Source organism: Anolis carolinensis, chromosome 4 (assembly GCF_035594765.1).
Source record: "Anolis carolinensis isolate JA03-04 chromosome 4, rAnoCar3.1.pri, whole genome shotgun sequence".
Taxonomy (NCBI): Eukaryota; Metazoa; Chordata; class Lepidosauria; order Squamata; family Dactyloidae; genus Anolis; species Anolis carolinensis.
Window position 1 is genome coordinate 52,488,469 of NC_085844.1, and position 20,639 is coordinate 52,509,107.

Consider the following 20,639-nt stretch of genomic DNA (forward strand, 5'->3'; position numbering starts at 1 on the left):
GAGGCCCTGCTCTCGATCCCAGCTGCCTCGCAGGCGCGGCTGGTGGGGACGAGGGACAGGGCCTTCTCGGTGGTGGCTCCTCGGCTGTGGAACTCCCTCCCCAGAGATATCCGGCAAACCCCATCCCTCCTGGGATTTAGAAGAAAACTAAAAACTTGGCTCTGCGCCCAGGCATTCAGCGAATAAGCTCATTGGCTTTTGTAATCGGGTCGCAAATCTGTAAATGTAGCAGTAGTGAATGACTGAGGATGGTGCAATATCGCTGCTTTGCAGCGTTTTAATTTTTGTATACTTTTTATCATGTTTTTATCATATTTTAATCATGTTTTAATTGTTTTGTTTTTATAGTATATTTGTTGCTGGCCCTCGTGGCAGAATGTAAGCTGCTCTGAGTCCCCTCGGGGAGAAGGGCGGGGTATAAATGCATGTAATAAATAAATAAAAAAATAAAAAAATATTAAAATAGGTCTGAAAATTTCATTTCTTCTTGCTTCTTAGGTATAATATTTTGAACCTTCTACAATTGTTTGTGTTACTGGGTAAGGCATAAAGGCAACACTAATACAGTATAGTTTCACTTATCCAACATAAATGAGCCGGCAGAATGTTGGATAAGCGAAAATGTTGGATAATATGGAGGGATTAAGGAATGGCCTATTAAACATCAAATTATGTTATGATTTTAAAATTAAGCACCAAAATATCATGTTTTACAACAAATCTGCCACTTGTTTGGGAGCATGACTGCACTTGTGTTGTTGTTGGGCATGCTGGTGCACTGTACGTTGCTGTCTAGAGAAACAGCTGTTGATCCAGGTAGGAAGCAGACAGCGTTTTTGAGGTCAAGGAGATTTGAATGAGAGAGCCAATACAAAATTGCCATGTTCATGCTTCAGTTAAAGGCCGTGTCAACAGCACTCCACACCTAATTAAAGTCTGTTGTTGTTGTGCTGTTGTTGTGTGCCTTTAAGTTGTTTATGATTCATGGAAGCTTTAAAGTGGTGTTTTCTGGGACCATAATGGGAGTAAAGAAAAAGTAATGTTTCCAAGTTCTGTCAAAAGCCTATATAAATCACATTTAATCATAAAATACCTTCACAGGAGTTTCGCCAGAAGTTTTATTTAACAGACTATTATTGTACAACTTCAGATACATTCTTTTATTGTAATCCCAGAGATTCAATAGTTCCCTCAGAAACGAAATCCTTTCTTAAAAAAATAAAAATGAGGACACTAGAAAATAGCAACGAGAGACAACACTCAGAAATGCAATGGGTGTGCAACTGAAGAAAACAATTTCCATCTGTAGATAAGGTTTTTTTTTTTAAAGTACTTATCCCGCAAGAGTTTTATAATGGAATTATTTTGGAGTTCATAGACATTAGTTCAAATATAAAATTCATTTCCATAAATGTAAAGGAAAAAACACAGGCCAATTTTATAGAAATCTTAATATTTTAAACAACATGTACTGTTTTACACAAGGAAGCATAAAGAAAATACGTTTATATGCTAATATTTATCCTAAAATGTGTATGTACTATATAAACTCATGGGGAAGGTTATTTTGGTAACAGGTGTTGTGCTGACTTAACAAATGGAAAAAGAAGCATTTTCACTTAATATTAACTTGCAAAATTGAATCAGCAATCCCCTAGATTTGCAAAAGCTTCTTGTCATACTATTGAAAACATTTTCAGAAGGAAAAACTGGCACTTCATTGGAATGAGGAATTTAATTGCTGGTTTGTTCAACAGCAATGGTAATTTATGTTTATTACCATTTATTTTTATTTATGTTTATTTACAACCAAATTGCGATCAACAACCAGGTAAACTTTTTGAATACAGTGGTATTCATATCTAGGACCCATTAAAATCAATTGAGAGTTAGGTTTATCATCATGTCTAATTGATTTCATTGAATATGTTCTCAGTATGACTCTGTCTGCTATTGGCAAATGTCTAGTAGCCAATTTTCAAGCAATAATTTCCAGGATTCTTTGTGTGAAACCATTACATTTAAATTGGTATAAATTTACTGATATACTCTTGTGCAGCCTTTCAGGACTCTGAGCACTTGAAACTGAAAGGTTCCCAAGAATTATGAATCTCTTCTACAGTTACATTGCTTTACTCATGATTTTAAAATGTGTAAGCAGCAGGAAACTGCTTGCAATGCAAGAAAAGTTATGACCACTAGATAAGATAACTGCAGATGTGCTTGAAATAGGTTTTCTTTCTATCCTTCGTTCTTCTGACAGCCATTTTCTGCATGTCCCTTTATACACAATAATTTTTTTGAAAGGGGAAATGGAACTTAGGGAGCAGCCCGAAGTAGTCAAAAGTCTCTTAATTTCCTTAAATTTCTGTAGATGCCTATCCAAAACACTGAAGCATATCATAAGTATAGATTATTATAGTTTGCTGACAGAGAAAATCTCTGTGTTTGATAACGATCAGAAAATGTTCTTTGTATTGCATTTCATTCAGTTTACATATGATGCAAGGAACCCAAAGTATATCGGAACTTGGGACAGTTACATTTGAGAGGAAGTTACTTTTTGGGCAACATCTCCCAGAATTGTTCTATAAAAAGTAACCATTCCAAATTTGCATGCTCGGTGAGGCTTTGGACTTGTTTCCCTACAACATTAGAATACTGTGCCACTCAAACTCAATTTGGAAGCAATTGGCTATTGTACCCTATATTTGTTTATATTTGGATATATCTAAGCCCCTTGGGCATGCCTTGAAGCAGCTTTTTGGTTCCTGGCCAATACATTTGCTTTTTAAAATGCAATTTAAAGACAGTAGTAGGCAACAAAGGCTGGATCCATACTGTTTGTAACTGCATTATCTGGTCACTGTAGGCCCATATAATGCAGTTCAATGCAATTAAAGAATGTGTGCAATCTGAAGTTTGCTTTGTGAGAGACCCAGGCTTACTTTTACATAAATCCCATTGACTTCAAAGGGGATTGTTTCAACAAGTATTTCATAGCAATGCATGAAATATAATAGCAGGCATTTAAGCAGAGATTTTATAGTACAGTACTAAAAATACCAATTTAGCAAGGTAGTCTCAAGTTATTTTCAAGAATTAATACTATTTATATGTGTGACCATTCTTGCACTATCAATGTGCTCTTTTTTTGAAACTGATTCTATAATTTCTTCCAAATAGATATGTTTTTTCTTTTCTTTTCTGCCAATATGCCAGATCAAGTAAACCCCACATTAAAGGAATCTACCTTGTGACACTCTGCATTAATTGAGAAACTGGTTTCATGTCCAAGGTAGTATCTGTGGTGAACTGGGAAAGGTTTGAATTCAGGGGTTTCTGTAAGAAAGGCCTTAAAGAGAGGTAATGTTATCTAAGAATTGATGATGTACAATAGGACTTAAATGGAAGGCCTCACTCAACATTCATAAAAATGACATGAGATGTAATATTCTACTGTGTCTTCCCCAGCTCTGATGTCATTTTGCTAGTTTGTACTGACCAGGTGGAGAGCTTTACAAGAGAACTGAACTGTGTGTTACATTTGGAGTAACTACCTCAAACTGATTCTATGCAGTTTGTATAAAATAGGGCAATCAATGGAATGGAAAGAAACAGCTCAGTAGTGTTCCAGGCTGTTCTGTCAAGCTGCTTTGAATACAATTCTGATTTTTTTTGTCTTGCAAAAAAAGGAGATAACAATGACAACAATAACAAGGGCAGCAAATAATGTGTGCTTTTGCTAGATGACTATAGAAAAGTAATGTGGTAGGCCAGTAATGCTCTTCAGCACCAAGTATATATATATGTAAAAAAAAATACTGTGCCAGTGGTATTAGCATTTAAGTACATTAACAAAAAGACAGTATCAGAGTTTTCCTATACTGTCAGTGCCTTTTGGAAATTGATAGCTTTACGAGATTCTTTTTTCAGACAAATATAATTCATTTTTCTTCCCTAATACGATTTGCTACGTATAAATATAAAAATGTGGTATGGTGGCAAATCTAAAAAAGAAAAGAAGCTTCTCAATTATGTGCAATTGTATGCAGCCTTACTGGTTAGAATACTGTATAGTGCTGTACTTTGTTACTCTCCTTCGAGATGTAGCAGGGGATGCTGATCCCATTGTCTGGCTAAGAAGGTTATCGGGGCCCAGCATTGGACCCAGACCCCCAACACCACTCATACCAGCCCCAGACATCATACTCATATTGCCAACTCCACCACCCATTCCAGATCCAGACATCATACCCATATTTCCAACTCCACCACCCATTCCAGATCCAGACATCATACCCATATTTCCAACTCCACCACTCATTCCTGCCCCAGAAACCACTCTCTCAGTAACAACCACATTATGTGCACCTGCTAATTCAGGAGGAATGCCCAGGTTGCCCTGCATGCTAGCGGCAGGCCGAATAACTCTTTCTGTCACAACTACATTTGACCCATCAGCCATATCAGGAATGCTCATAGAAGGAGGTATCCTTGCATTTGGAGCAATGACTCTTTCTGTGACTACTACATTTGACCCATCAGGTAGCTCAGGGATATCTATCATGCCATGCAAATCAGTGACTGGGCCAGGAGCAAGCACTCTTTCTGTCACAACTACATTTGATCCATGCAGAGAATCGATGTTCAATGTGGGAGGCTTTAGTTTTGGCACAGATGTGTAGGTCTCAGTCACCACTACATTGCCATGGAGCATAGGGTCAGGCATAGGTCTTGGTGGCTGTACAGAGGATGTTGTGTAGGTGTTTTCCGTGACAACTGTTGTGCTACCAATATTAGTTGGGGGAGGCACTGGGGGAGATGTATTCACAACAATGGTTGTTCCAGGTGGTGGTAGGTTTAGCTCAATTTCAGGATTGGGCAGAGATGGCCAAGGTGCATTGGGGTCAGGGAATGGCTCAATTTCTATACCCAAGCAGATTTCTGCCAATGTTTTAAACTTGGGTCCCAGCGTATCCAGATAAGTGTCATCCAGGTCATCTCCTATAAAACTGCAACAGCCAATTGAACCAACCGGAGTTCCTATGCCTTCATGATCGTATATCAGGAGACAGTCATTTGCAGGTCTGCCTTCATCTTCATCAGCATAAGCAAATGCTTTCTAAAAATGAAGAAAGGGACAAAATAGAATTATAACACTTGTTTTCTTATCAACATAAAATAAATAAAATTTTAAATTATCAGAAAGAGATGAATGACAGCACTGAAGATGCCCTGGGAGGATCTAAATACAGTAGAGTCTCACTTATCCAAGCCTCGCTTATCCAAGTTTCTGGATTATCCAAGCCATTTTTGTAGTCAATGTTTTCAATATATCGTGATATTTTGGTGCTAAATTCGTAAATACAGTAATTACAACATAACATTACTGTGTATAGAACTGCTTTTTCTGTCAAATTTGTTGTAAAACATGTTTTAGTGCTTAATTTGTAAAATCATAACCTAATTTGATGTTTAATAGGCTTTTCCTTAATCCCTCCTTATTATCCAAGATATTCACTTATCCAACCTTCTGCCGGCCCGTTTAGCTTGGATAAGTGAGACTCTACTGTAATAGTTTTGATCTTGGGAGAAAAATCTATATCCAGATGTTCTCGAATGCTGTTTTCATCATTATATATGACCCCTGGTTATGTGGTGAGGTTGACAAAATCTCCTTCACCCAATATCAACAATATTTTCCCCCACTGTATGAATTCATTGTATTAAAACTCTGAAGGTGTATATGAGTTACCTCAGAAAAGTAACTGTCTAGGAAAGCCATGTTCACTCCACTTTCTCTGTATTCTTTTATTGTTCCTCCAAAGGTTTCTTTTGTTCTTCCTGTTGTTCCATAGCCTGTAGTTGTTTCATAGCCTACAGTTGGGCCATAGCCTTTAACTGTCCCAAGTCCTGTTGTTTCTTCTCTGCTCACCATTCCTCCATCATACTTAGTTGTATAGATATCTGAAAAATATATTTATAGATTTTATTTAAAACACCATGATATTATTAAATTAATGGCCCAAATGCCCAATCCTGAGATGCATTTAAATTCATTTTAGCTATGCTTGTGGGGATAAAGGATACATAAAATATCACATATGAACCAGAAGGGAATCTAGGAGGTTCCCATAGTTGTTGGACACAGTTATGGGACAGGTGGAATCCTGACATTGGAAATTCACATTTGGTGGCAGTGGCTGGGATAAGTGGAAGTCCCTACGTATGGTAGCAATTGAGGGATTGCTAGAAATCCTCAAGAGTGGATGGCAAAAGCTCACGTATGCATCAGCAAATACTGTATTAAGACAACTCATTGACCAGTGCCTGCAATCTCTCCTAAAGATGTGTTATACTTGAAATGAATGAATGAATGGAGGAAGAGGAAGTTGCTATATGCAGCTGAATGCTGGAATGTTATGATCTCACTTTTTCTTTAAGTGTTTATGTTTCCATGATTCAATGGAAAAGATGACCACACTTGTCTTATACAAGAAAGTTATTTTCCTGCACTAAGGCTAATACCGTTCTTTATGTGGAAAAGTGATGGTAAGATGTTCATACTGGGCTGAGGAATGTATATATGTCGACTGAGGTTTGAATGTCCCCTGGGCAACATCTTTGCAGATAGCCAATTCTCTCACATCAGAAGTGATTTGCAGTTTCTCAAGTCACTCCTGACACGGAAAAAAAAGGTCACCAGAAGGTGCAGCCAGTAGACTTGCCAAAGACTTGCAAGTGCCCTTTGTCAACAATATCTGCCCAATTCCAAATAGGAATCAAGCAGAAGATAAACTCACCAATGTAAAGACATTTCCCAGCATGCAATATACACAAATGAATTGAATTTGCACATCCCTGCCTCCCTTTGTCCACTGGGTATAAAGGGGAATGCCCAATTTTCATAAGAGGTTTGTATATGCAAAAGAATACATGCTGATCTCCAGATTTTTGCATTTAGTGAGCATGTTTCCATGAAGTAACTACACTAATAATTTAACAGGACAATGGAATGAGTTGTCTTCCCCATGTTATCAAGCCCATACTTAGGACAAATATTATTTGTGGAATTATAATTCATTCATTTTAGAGAAAAGCAATTGCTTACCTGAGGAATCGCCAAAGTCACCTTTAGTTGTTCCTGTCACACAGATATTCGAAACATCCTGAACAAATAAATAGTCGACATTATAAAACATGCATTAAAAAAACAAAATAGGGGTTATAGTATAAGAATAATTGTGATTTTATATTATTTTGGGAGCTGCAGTGAGCTACAGTTCTGGGGAAAAGGTAGGCTAATAATAATAAAAATAAAAATAAGACTACTTATTGCCCTGATTCAGAGGAACATTAGTGTAGCACTATGCTTGGCACATGCTACTGTGTCTACAAAGGCCTCCTATCTTACTTAGTTGGCTTGCGGCCACTGCTAGCCTTAGTTAGTGTATATGTACACATGGTCATTGTCTTAGGAGGTGGATATATTTTTGTAGCTGGACATGTGCTATGGCTTAGTAGTGGAAATGATATTCACATGGATATTGCTGTCACTAGATTCAGGCAGGGCTCATATTTGGACTGAAACTGCAGAAGATCTGGGAAGGCTCACATACTAGCAATGTGCATTACTGACTACCTTATGTGGCCTTCCTCTTCACTCTTGCTTCCTGTTAATTTGCCCTTTCTAAGTATATGAGCCATGACAAAGGCAAAGGAAAGAAAACTTCCTTTCTCTTCAGTAGTGTGGACTGGAAAGTGAGGGTAAGTGAAAGGGTAGTGGCAAGGGATAACAGTTCTGAATTTTCCCACTTTAGGAAAGGAACAGCACATGGCAGCCAATGGTTTCCATGTCAGTTCTGTGGTGACTCACTCTGAATTTTAGTCCAGGCTTTAAAGGTGTTAGCCAAGGTGTTGACCCCATCTTCACAATAGGGTAAAACCCAGACTGAATTCAGTGCTCCGCTGACATGGGACCCATGAGATGCCACTGGGATGAGCTAAGGCCATATGTGGTAACACAATGACAGGGACATTCCAAGATTATTTGAGCAAGTCTGTAAATAGATTAACTGAAAGAGAGGATTTCTAAATAATACAGAAAGTTAGATCCATTGATGACTGGTAGATAACAGTTGGCCAGCCAGCCAACTGCCACTCTTCCCAAATGACGTCAATAGGACATAGCTAGCGTGGTGAAGTGTAACTGGACTGGGAATTAAGATATTTTCTCTCTCAGGATAACATTTTTCACAATTTGTGAGAATAAAGCAAAGAAGTGGAGAGTCATATTGGGTGTTTTGGGATCAGTGAAGAAAAGGCAGGATACAAACACACAAACAAATAAATAAGTGTTCTTATTTAAAGCAATAAACGAACCCGATCTTCTGGCTGTGCTCCTTCAATGCCCCATGAATGTATAGCTCCTTCTGTGCATTCAGGCACAGGCTCAAATCCAGCGCCAACTCCACCAACAGGGCGAGATTTACAATAGCGACAACAGTTGCTCTGTGACATCAGTATCGGAACCACTGGAAAAACAGAAAGTATGCCATTTTAAATAGTAAGCTGAATATTTGTCTGTGAATATGAACAAAAACACACTTTCTCAGAAACTGGCAAGTTGTTAATCTCAGAAACTTGAAAGTAAAAACTTTTAACACATATGCCTTTAGATTTAGTTGACCAGGTCCAACAATTGTTATCTAGTTCCCTGTTACAAAAACCATGTTGAAAGGACATGTATCATTCTTGTTTGCACGCGTAGGCTAAGGCAAGATTGGCTGTTCTTATGTATCTTAGGGCAACCTTATCTTAATTTCCTCAACAGAGGTTTACCATTGCCATCCACTAAGGCTGAGAGATTGTGACTTGCCAAGGTTCCCCAAAGGGCTTTCATGGCTGAGTGGGGATTTAAATCCTAGTCTCCTGAAGATCTAGTCCAACACCCAAACTCTAATCTATGCTGGCAATTGCAAGGCATCAAATATAGAGTTACAATACATAGCATCAAATATAAAGTTACAAATTGGGACTATATTGCCTAGAATACCTCAGGAAACATAGCTATTAGTCATGTTAGAGAAGATCTTGGGGAACTGTAGTTACTTTGCCAAATTTTGATCAGTTGCTTGCCTACTTAAATTTCAGTTCAAGTAGGTAAGCAATTCCAATGGTGCTGAGATCCAGTCTAACTCCATCTCTGGTTCAAAAGGTGCTTTGATAGTAGCTGAGCATAGGTAAATGCACATGGATAGGATTAGTAATGTTTCAATCTCAATCTGTTCTGAAATAACTGTTTATTTAATGAATTCTATTGTAGGCTATGTATCAGAGGAAGGAACTAGCAAAACCACTTCTGAGCATTTGTTGAAGAAAACTGTGAAATTCATGGGGTTGTCATAAACTGACAGGCAATTTGAAGTAAAATTTGTCTGATACATAATATCAAACATAGAGCTACAAATTGGGACTACAGTTTCAAGAATTCCCTAAGAAACAGTTATGTATCAACTAAATTTTACAAAACTGTTAATGTTGTAGCAAATGGTTGAATACAAGCAAATTAAAAGCAACAACAGAAAAGGTACATTTATCTTAATGGCATACTTACGCACAAATATTAATCCTCCAAGAAACATCAGAAAAATGGCAGCAGGACTGAGTGCAAATCCTCCGCCTTCTCTTTCTACGCCTACTCCAGGAACGTAAGTATCACCACTGTCATAACCACCACCATCAGTGATTCTGCCACTATCAATGTCCCCACCACCACCTGCACCATTGTCATAATTATCCCAGTCACCGCCACCTGCTCCACCGCCTCCAGCTCCACCACCTCCACCCATACCACCACCTCCAGCTCCACCACCTCCACCCATACCACCACCGCCAGTTCCACCACCTCCACCCATACCACCACCTCCAGCTCCACCACCTCCACCCATATCCCAACCTCCAGCTCCACCACCTCCAGCTCCACCACCTCCAGCTCCACCACCTCCACTCATACCACCACCTCCAGCTCCCCCACCTCCACCCATACCACCACCTCCAGCTCCCCCACCACCCATACCACCACCTCCAGCTCCCCCACCTCCACCCATACCACCACCTCCAGCTCCACCACCAACAATGGTAACTCTGATTCTTTGAGTAGCACCATTGATACACATTGCATTGCGATCACAATGGCAAGCTTGCAAAGGAACCACCAGTGGCCTTTCACAGCTTCTACCACTGTTGTCATACACTTTAACTTGGACTTCGTGAATGAAAAACCCTACATCATTGCTGAACAGTGCTGCAGAGGTTTCTGTGGATGGGTTTTTTTGTGAGGGAAGAGAAAAACAGAAAAATATATTAAGAATTCAGCTTTAAAATCTCTTTGGTCAGATAATTTATGCTGTTAATAAAAATAATATATTGTTGCCTAGGAAATCTCAAGAAAACCAGCAGCACAAGACAATCTGTGTTAAAATGATACATTATGATGAATATGATATCCAACATGGATGGCTCATCATTTGAAATAAACTGGGTTGGCAGCCATCAAGGGCCTGAGGAATATACCATCTTAATGATTGTTCTTTGCACTTCCTTAAAACTAGGGGTTATATCTGGTTAAAGTTTTTTAGAGATCCATGCCTTTTTTGGAGACACGGAGAATCAAACTTCCTGGAGGCATAGTTCTCCATTTTGATTTTTAATTTTTTGACAACTCAATTGAGGAAGGAAGAAAAATTCCTGTGCCATGTAAGGACAGAAGGATGCTCAGTTCCAATCTCTGCAGTAAAATAATGCTTTCTGGTTTATGTTCTGAAGCTCATTTCACTTGTGTTGCTGATTTCTGTATTCACTTTCTGTTGCACATTTTAAGATAAAGGCATTAGAAATGTCTGTGAGAACTTATTCTTAGGGTCAAACTACATATATACTCTATAAATTACATAAGCTTTATTTCCTTTCCCAACTCTAAGTAAGCATGCAGATGTCAGATGAAGATTGAATGAAAACAGGGTAGTTTAAACCTCTCACTAGATGGATATTCCTTCTAAATGACCGCTACCTGCATCTACACGGATATTAAACTTCATTAATGCCAATAGAATCCCATCACATTTTTAGCTTTTGTGAATGCAAGGGCATTTGATGTACAGAAACTCCACCCCCCCTCCCCGGTTACATTTCTTTCCATGGTGGTCCTGCTTCAGATCAGGCCTCCTCCTGCTTATTATGAAACAAATAAGAATGTGTGGGTTCTCTGCAGACTATATATTTGAAATGGTGTCTTTATTGAAGGGAGATTCATTCCTCATAAACAAAGTGATGACAGTTAAATTAGGGGTGGCTAATACATGGTTATTTCATGCCTTCTTGACTCTATTAAGAGCTTGCATATTGTGTAGAAATTACTCTGGAGACAATTTATTTCACTTGAGCTGGCAAAGAAATATTGCATTCAATGAACATTGGCTAACAGAATTTTACAATTTTCACAAGAGATTCTTAGCTGTCTCTTGGACACAAACTACATAGATTTCTTTGTTCCCTCTGGAGTGGAGGGTGAACAAAAACAATGTAGCGCTGGAATTCATCTATGGAAACTATTGCCAGGTTTTATAGAGGAGTGACATCAGTAGGCAAAGGTGAGAGGGAGCAGAGGAAATGGAAGCTTTTTTGTTCACCACCTGTACTACATTCACAGATTCTAGTTTACAGCAGTGGGGTGCATATGCTCAATTATGTGAAAGGAGTTTTATAAATGGACCAACAGATGTTGGGGGTTGTGCTAGAAGGCAGAGCAAACTTTCTAAGTTTTTCAAACACTGAACAATATGGGTAAAAGGTGACAGCAACATGCCACTCCACTCACCATTAATTATTCTTATTGTCCATGAACTTCCTGGAGACTGAGCCACTATAGTGAATCTAAAAGGTGGTCCATATGGATGGTCATCTAGATCTTTAGCTGTGATCGCAACTGATGGATTGTCCATACAAACTTTTCTGATCTCATCGGTCACAACTGGGCAGTTATCATTGACATCTTGAATAGTAAGCACAATGGTTCCAGTGGCTGTTTTGTAAGGAGCATCTGTAATAGATTCATGAGTGTAAGAGAGACTGTATCAGAGGAATCTTGCTGCTGAGTGAACAGACAATAATATCCTGACAGTGCATACGTCATCTAGGAAAATATCACAGAAAGTATCCAGGGAGAAAAAAAAATGAATTAAGGGCTTGTTTTTTTAAAGAAGCCAAGTAATAAGCAACTGTCCAAAGGCTGAATGGATGACCAATAAAAACCTATATACAATCCTTTTCATTTCTCTCTCAACTTGAAATATCATTTAAATATACTATCTTTACACATCAAGACCTGATAGCAATGTAAAAAAAAAAACCTGATTAGAAAAGTGCACTGCCCTAGTGAGAGACTTACATGTGGCCAAACTGTTTCAAAAAGTCAACAGCAGTTTGTTTCTCCATTTATTTGAACATGCTGACTATCTCTCTGTGTATAGATTTTACTTCTGGACTGAACAATAGGTATGTTGTGTTACTAGCTACTTTTTCAGTTTTTAAGCAGCCAGCAGGGAATTTTGCAAGATGAGAAAGTAAAGAAGTAAGAATGTTAAGAAAATAGGATGAGAGTAGTTAATTTCTATATTTGTCCTTCATTGTGGTTATGCTGTATCTCACAGTTGCACAATGAAATAGTCCTTCCACCCTTCTTGGTCATCACACCAGTATTGTGTGAGAAAGCTGTCTATATATATGCTTGCAAAACCAACAACATTCTTGAATTATTTTATATATTACTTTAAAACCTTAAGGGAAACTGGAAAAAAGAAAGAGCACTTTTCTTACCTTTACAAATAGCTAGTACCTCTGCTCTGTATGCCCCATTGATTACATAGATTGACTCCCGATCAATCACTTTGCTAAATGTGATTTCAGCCGTTGTTGGGTTAATGTTAAACCAGGCAGCTGGATCATGCCCCATCTCATAGCTGGTTTGGTCAACAGAAATGTTCAGAATTAGCTTTAAACACTGACAAATTAAGCACCAGCATTTTGTTATTGCAGTCATTCTAAGTCAAATTAAATCATTTTAATTTAAGAAGATAGTCTTCAAAATATTTCTGTTTTCAGAAGATGCAGTAAAAACAAAATTTAGTGAAAGATATATTGACATGTGATGATTATTTTATTTCTTGGATCATATCTTACAATGCTTAATACTTTATTGAAAAAGACAGGTGGTAAATAAGTGTGAACATTCTGGTTTGTACTCTTTCAGTCATTATGTGCAGGAGGGTTGTAACATATTTGGATATTCTCCTTTGGGGAGCAATTTGCACTGAATTTAGTGCTTTAGGAAGGAAGAATTAGGATAGATCTCTCCTTGAGGTGCTATTCTAATACATACAGAAAGACTTGTGGGAGTTGGGTGAATTAAATAATATGACTCCCTGAGAATCTGAATTGGTACATCCTTGAATACTAGCATCTCATTTTATGCATTTAAATATGTTAGTAGGTAAATTTCTTATAAATGACAACTAAAAGGCTGGGTTGATCTACTACCCACTGACAAAAGAGGCACCATCATTCTCTGGACAAATATATATAAATTCCGGCTTGACCTGGGAAATACTAGGAAAGTTGAAGTATGCTCAGTGTTCTTTTGAACCCAGAACAGACAATGAAATACACTGTAAATCTAAACAAGCAGGAAGGAGGCACAAAGATCTCAGTAGTGACTGAGATATCATGTAAAGCAAAGACAGTAGAAGGTTGAGCTGCCACTTTTCATTCCATAGGAAAATGAGGAAGTAGAAGTATTTTCTTTGTTTCTTACAATAAGAAGGAACATTTGTTTGTCAACATGGAGGGGCCTGTGTTTTGAAAATCGTGGGCAGGTACAATTATTATTTTGGAAGAATGATACTTTTCTGCTTACTGTGTGTACAGCAGCAAAGACCAATCGGAAGCAGGCAGAGGAAATGAGGGATAATATAATATGTAGGCAGGCTCTCAAATTTCTGGGGAAAGGAACCCACTGAAAGAAAACAAAACTCTGAGCTCATTAATGTGCAAGTGAATGATGGGATGTTGTGTATATCCTGAATGCAATATTGCAAAGGAATATGCCAGTGTATTACCAATCCACCTGTTAAAAATTGCTAGTATATTCCTATAAGACCCTTTATAAAATTACCAGTTTATTCACACGTGTTTGAAGTGTGATCTTACTGTCTCTTGTACTGATGGAGTTGAAATAAGGATTACAATTGAGGTAGTTACTTATGGGGACATCTCTTAATTCTATCCAGTGCCATTCAAAGATAATTTTATTTAGATCTGAAAATGTTTCTGTGATAAAGGGTTCACTTTCTTTCTAATTTTCTTTTTAACAGAGAAATTTTTATTGCATTGCTGAAGAGGGAGAGCACAAAAAATCTCAATAAAATATTATTTTAAATATTTTGATGAGTTAAAAAACCATGGTGGATTTCTGAATTATTGCAGAGGATTATAGTCTTGACAATAGCCTTGTTGTTATATGTATGTGCGTGTGTGTATGTGTGTGTGTGAATGAATGAATGCAAGAAACGAATATTATTTTGCCAAAATAGTACAGCCTCCAGGGAAGATAAAAATACTTTTATAGCTTTGCGCTTTTTTCTTTTTGTTTTTCTACAAGAGCCAAAAGCTTATATTTTATACCAATGTGGATCATGGCAATTAAAGAGTTTGGAAAATGTCATATTCTTGCTGTAGAGGCCTCTAGAAAGACAATGTGATATCCCTTTCAACAGATGGATGCAGATTGTGGATTTACTGGGTTTTGCTCTGATTGCTTGAAAAGGCTATCAGCAGTATTGTGAAATTCAGATTAATGAAAACATGTTTTAATTATCAGCCAAAGAAACCCTGAAATTGTTTTTGAAAAATTGATTAAAGCAACAAACAAACAAGGAAGGCACACATTATATCCTATTCTGTTTCTCCTAAGAACTTTGGTCTGCTTTAATTTTAAATTGGATGAGCTTTAGCTGCAAGGATTTCTTACCGTACGTTAGTGGCTATCCTTCCAGTATCCTGATCAATGGCTTCAAATTTTCCAACTGTGTAAGTAAGTATATTTTCACTTGTTAATCCTTCAGATGCAGAAACAGTAATTGTAGTTGGATTAAAACTTGGTCCTTCTATTACGTTGTTTACTTGTACTATAATTGGGGTGCCATGAGCTTGATACTGAGAAGCCACTGAATAGTGGAAGGGTGCTATATTCCTTACTCCAATGCTCAGAGGTATGCTTGAAAATTGTTCATAATCAATTTCCTAAAAGAAAGAAATAAAAAATTAGATTGGGAAACTGTATCAGTTACTTCTGAAAGATTTTACAATTGAGGAAAGAATAAAAGAACCCATGATTCAGTAGGTGAAAAAAATATAGGCCCAGCAATAAGTCTAGAAGAATGGGAAGAATGGGCACATATCATGGTGAATCCGGCAGTAGCCAGCGGGGGGTGAGGGGAACCCGTCACCTCACACCCCGCATTGCCCGACTTCCCCCTTACCTCTTCCCACGGGGGAAGCCTCTGCTGCCTGGCTTCCCCCGTTGACCTATATGCAACACAGGAAGCCTTCTGTGTTGTTGCTATGGTGGCATACACTGGTTCCTTTTCCCTTTTTCCACAAAAGTCCTGCTGGAAGTAGCTGTGTCTCATGGGATGGTAGCCAGAAGGCTCCGTGGCAAAAGGGAAGGGGAACCAGTGTACACCATCAAATTCAGCCCCACCTGAAGGTCGTAAATGTAATAATACTCATTCAGTCAATGTGACTTGCTGGCTTGACCAACTGATTCAGTGGGTTCACTGTTAGTTGGGAATAACAATTGGATATAGGGATTATTGGGTTAGTTTCTTTTTTAAAAGTTTCAAAATTCCATTAGAAGAGAAGCTCAAAAAGATTGAGGAGGAGGAGGGGCAGTAATGTGCTGGAAAGTATTCAGTAGTTTTTCCCCCACAGGTTGTGTCATTACAAAAGTAAGGGAATGCCCTAGCTCTGTGGGATTTAAAGTGCATGTGTGTTGTGTGTGGATGGTTTCTGAGCCATAGACTGCAGGTCCTTGGAGTGCTTCCAGGGACCAAAGACACATTTAGTGCCAGTCGCTTGACCATTGGGAAAATTGGTTAATCCCTTGCATCAGATAGATTGAAAAAGACTGCTCTATTTGTACCCATTCTACCTTCTGATTTGTCCCATGGTGTGTGTGTGTGTGTGTGTGAGTGAGTGAGTGAGAGACAGAGAGAGAGTGTCTGAGTTAGCGATCCCCATGAGTCAAAGTTCCAGGGTTTCAGCTGGTGCAAACTGGTGAATACTCATTTAGAACATTATTTGACTATTCCAGTTCCGTTACCCTTAAGAAGAATATATACCAGGGCCAGGTTTGAACAACTCGGTATTATGATGCAAACTGGTCGCTACTGTAACATCCCAAGAAATGAGAGATTTTGTGTCTGGGGAGATCAAATAGTGGAAGATATCGAACATTTTTTGATTGACTGCCCAGCATATGCCGAACTTCGACACAGTTATTTACATCCATTACTATCTAATTTTAGGTCCCCCAACAGAAATGATCTTCTGACAGTCCTCTTGCAAGGACAATAAAGATCCACCATAATCAGAATAAGCCTTTTTATCCTGAAAGCTATCAAGAAAAGAGCACATTCCTGAAAGAAGAATCAGGAAAATAAGATTTTGTTGGCTGCCTGTCCTCCCATCCTTTTTTCCTTGTTTTTATTTATGTTGCACTTTGAAATGGTCATATGACTGGTCAAACAAATAATAATAATAATAATAATAATAATAATAATAATAATAATAATAATAAAAACTGGTGCAAACAGCATGGATGAATATGGAGTATTTTTTTCTCCGTGTTTAGAAGAGTATGGAAGTGATGGTGTACACACAGATGTGTACTAAATGTGTAGACAGCACTTATCTTGCCTGTAACTGATATATTGCTTCAACAGTAGCATAGCAACTATTTTTACTGTAACAATGTTCTAGTTAAGAGGTAGGGTTGTCTCATCACACATTGTCAGGGTACAGGACCAGAAAGTATGGCTCTACAAGCATAACCATTATTTTGAGCCCCTTCAACTTAATGCTGTCTTCTGTTAGTTGCATAAAGTTTCAGCTTTTAAAAAACATCTTGGTGCAAATAATTGTGTAAACTATTCCTCACATCTGGATAATGCAGCAAAGTAGAAACAAATTATGACTCTGTACACATAGACAAGTAATCAGACTGGGACTCTCAGAGGAAGGAAGATATTTGAAATTCATACCTTTACCACTCTCAGGATACCCTCATTAGTTGCTTGATCAAGTACTATTTCAAAGTTGTTGTTTTCATTTCCAGAGATAAAGAAAAATTCTGCAAACCAATTATCTGTCATTGCTAGATCTGCATCTTCAACTTGTATCCTCAGTAGATCTTGACTGAGGGAATTTTCTATTATTGATACAGAATACTAGAAAAGAAAGAAAAAAGTAATTGAAACTCTTAAGCTAATTTTACATAACATTTCCATCCCGACATTAAACTCTCTAGTGTACACAGAGGATGTTCTACCCATCTCATCTGGCACTCATATCGATAGAACATGGGCATTTACTTTTTTGGGCAACAGTTACTGGAATGTATTAGCCAGTTTAGCTAGTAAGCATTGTAAGTTCTGCAAAATATACACCCCCAAGACAGGCACAGTTACTTCCTACAAATGTAAAAAATTATATTGAATTACTAGAACAACCTTTTGAAGCTGAGGGTGAACATTATTCAGAAAGCAAGATAGAAGCTTTTCAGAAGTGGAACCAACCTGAGGATGGGTTTTCCTTGAAACACACTGAGAAAGAGTGTTTCTTAAAATAATTTGAAGAAAAAATAAAATAAATGTAACACATCCACAATAAATCAATCCCCAGCCTGCTATGCTGATCTTATTCACCAACCATTCACTTGAGTGTGTGTCTTTCAACATTTATTTCATTTCTTGTTCTATTTACTGCGCTTGTGAAATAATTAATAATGACCCTAAATTTGTTGAAGTACAATGGGATCTTGGTATCCACTGTAGATGCCAAAATGCAGATGCTTAAGTACATTTGAGATCATGAACAGAGTAGGGAATTGTGAATTCATAGGAGGATTTGGGCAGTCAAGGAGTTTGCAGAGGCAGATGGGTGTTTCTGGAGCCTTCCCAAGCAAGTGGGTGGGAAATTACATGACAGGATGTTCTTCCATATTTGAATATAATTCTGCTTACTTATAGGAAACCATCTGTCATGGAGAAGGTTTGCAATCTAGATATTTTAGGTTTTGAAATCTGCATAGCATGGATGGCAAAACATGCTCTTCCTGATACTATAGTCTAATAATATTTGGAGAACTACACATTCTCCATAACTTGTGTGCACATAGTTTTCATTGAACAGAAGACTACCACCCTCCACCTCAAGGAAACAATGTCCTGAACTGCAGGTTCTGTTTGATGATCATGAATTGCAAGAATATAGAGGGAAAGGTATACAGCTCAACAGAAAAGAGCAAACATGAAGACCCAAGGCACTGAAATCTCCAGTTAAAGAAATGTCAGGCAGCCAAAACGTGAAGGTACTTATTCCTGTGAATTCAAATGATTTATGCTCAGGGCCCTAGCCAGAAAAATTTAGGGAGGGGGGGGGTTGAAACTTTTTTAGTGAATCTTGAAGAGTAATTCCATAACACAAAATAATTTAGAAATCAGGCTCCATCAATAAACTTCAGTGGACACTCATGGGGATTTGGTTAGCTAGTTAAAATTCATGAGTAAACCAAATTTATTTTTAAAACCTGAAAAATTTCGGGGGGGGGGGGGGGTTGAACCCCTAACCTCCTCCCCTTGGCTACAGCCCTGGTTATATTAGTCAGATAAATTCATTGGGCTAGCTCATGTGTCAAACTGAAGGCTTATCACTTCATACACCAAGGTGCATATGTTCAATAGGGAGCTGAAATCTCCTTTAAAAGCAAGTCTATCTTTTATGTATTTATTTTCAGTATGGAAGGAACCATAGGGTTTCAAAACACCTGTATTTCTCAATAACACATTACTGCTTTAGGTATACATTTAAAAAACTCTTTAACAATTGGTCTAAAAACTGTTGTCAGTCTGGACTGGAGTAGTCATTTAAGCAACTGGATTTTCACACACACACACACACACACACACATACACGCACATATATATATTGACTTACTATTCAACAATTCAACAGATCTGTTTTAGATAAGACCAACCAACAAGATCCCAACCATTAATGCACAAAGAAATCCTGAGAATATGACAAAGATTTCTATAAATTCCAGATTACAGAATTTGATCAAGCAGCCTTCAGCTTGTCAGTTTTGATTGATGTATCACAGACCATACTACATTGTTAAGCAGTGATGCAGAGAAATTAAAACAAAACATTTGTTTACCAATTTATTACCTTTACCATTGCTATTACACTGGAAGAAAAAAGCAAAATTGTGTGATCTGAAAGCACAGACAGCTTCTATCTGTATGCCAAAATACATAAAAATATGCTCCTCTACAAATTCCACCTCCCTTCAATCTCCTGTCCCCAGAAAACTGTTATAAACAGTGAAATTATATAAAGTGATGCTGCTTTGTTCTTGAAATCTTACCGAACTCTGGGAAAGAACTGGAAAGTTATCATTTACATCATCAACAGAAACCTGACATAAACATTCAGATGATATTCCATCTGGACCTCCATCCCTGTCTGTGGCTTGCACAACCAGAGAATATTGACCAGCTTCCTAAATTAGGAGAAAGGAATGAAAGGAAGAAAGAAACGGAAATATCAAATAAATAAATAATATATTTATCAAACATAAGAGTTTTATCACATCATGAAGACTGCTTCAGGTGGTATATTCACAAACATCTAAACTGACTGTTCTCTTTTAGTTTCACTGAAGTAAGTTTTCAAATTCTTCACAATAGAGGCATTTGCCACTGGGGGTTCCTCAGGAATTGTACTTATCAAGGGTGTGCCCTCTCCCCAATATTCAGATAATATTCCTCCTCACAGGGTTTTCTTGTGAATTTCTGGTACTAACCACAACTTGGAAGATTTTCCCCTGTGTCCTAAGTGTTTTGAGTACAGACTAGGGTAAAGACCATATGCCTGTCTTGATTCCTTCCACAGAGTTTTCAGATATTCCCGCTGATAATGTTTTGAGTGGTGCCACAGAGGTTTTCCTTTGTTCCTTTATTACATTTCTGGTTGCCAGCTTGAAAAGTTTTGCCAAGTTTTTAAACAATGTTTGTGTTTTTTTATAGTTATAATTGTATTCTCAATTTGCTTCTGACACGATAAATAAATAAACAAGCTTGAAAAGTTCCCCTTTCCCTTTTTTTCACCTTTCTTAACGTGGTTTCTTTTTGGAACCATGACAATACAATAAAACCAGTTAATAAACTAACAAATAATTAATTAAAAACTGAATAATGTGTGATATGGGAGAGGAGCATATAGTGGAAGTGTGGAAT

At 37.8% G+C, this 20,639-nt stretch overlaps 1 protein-coding gene across 1 annotated transcript in view; it reads right to left on the reverse strand.

Annotated features, from left to right (window-relative positions):
• Positions 1-1,104: 1,104 nt before the first annotated feature.
• LOC100565246 (desmoglein-1) overlaps positions 1,105-20,639 on the reverse strand; it is a 38,974-nt gene continuing 19,439 nt past the window's right edge. Inside the window, exons 7-16 of the mRNA XM_062980421.1 lie at positions 19,769-19,903; positions 17,382-17,567; positions 15,089-15,360; positions 12,880-13,022; positions 11,882-12,103; positions 9,620-10,321; positions 8,386-8,537; positions 7,115-7,172; positions 5,759-5,970; positions 1,105-5,125 (exon numbers count right to left, since the gene is read on the reverse strand). Coding sequence (XP_062836491.1) covers positions 4,058-5,125; positions 5,759-5,970; positions 7,115-7,172; positions 8,386-8,537; positions 9,620-10,321; positions 11,882-12,103; positions 12,880-13,022; positions 15,089-15,360; positions 17,382-17,567; positions 19,769-19,903 — 3,150 coding nt within the window. The 3' untranslated portion in view covers positions 1,105-4,057. The remainder of the gene's footprint in view (positions 5,126-5,758; positions 5,971-7,114; positions 7,173-8,385; positions 8,538-9,619; positions 10,322-11,881; positions 12,104-12,879; positions 13,023-15,088; positions 15,361-17,381; positions 17,568-19,768; positions 19,904-20,639) is intronic.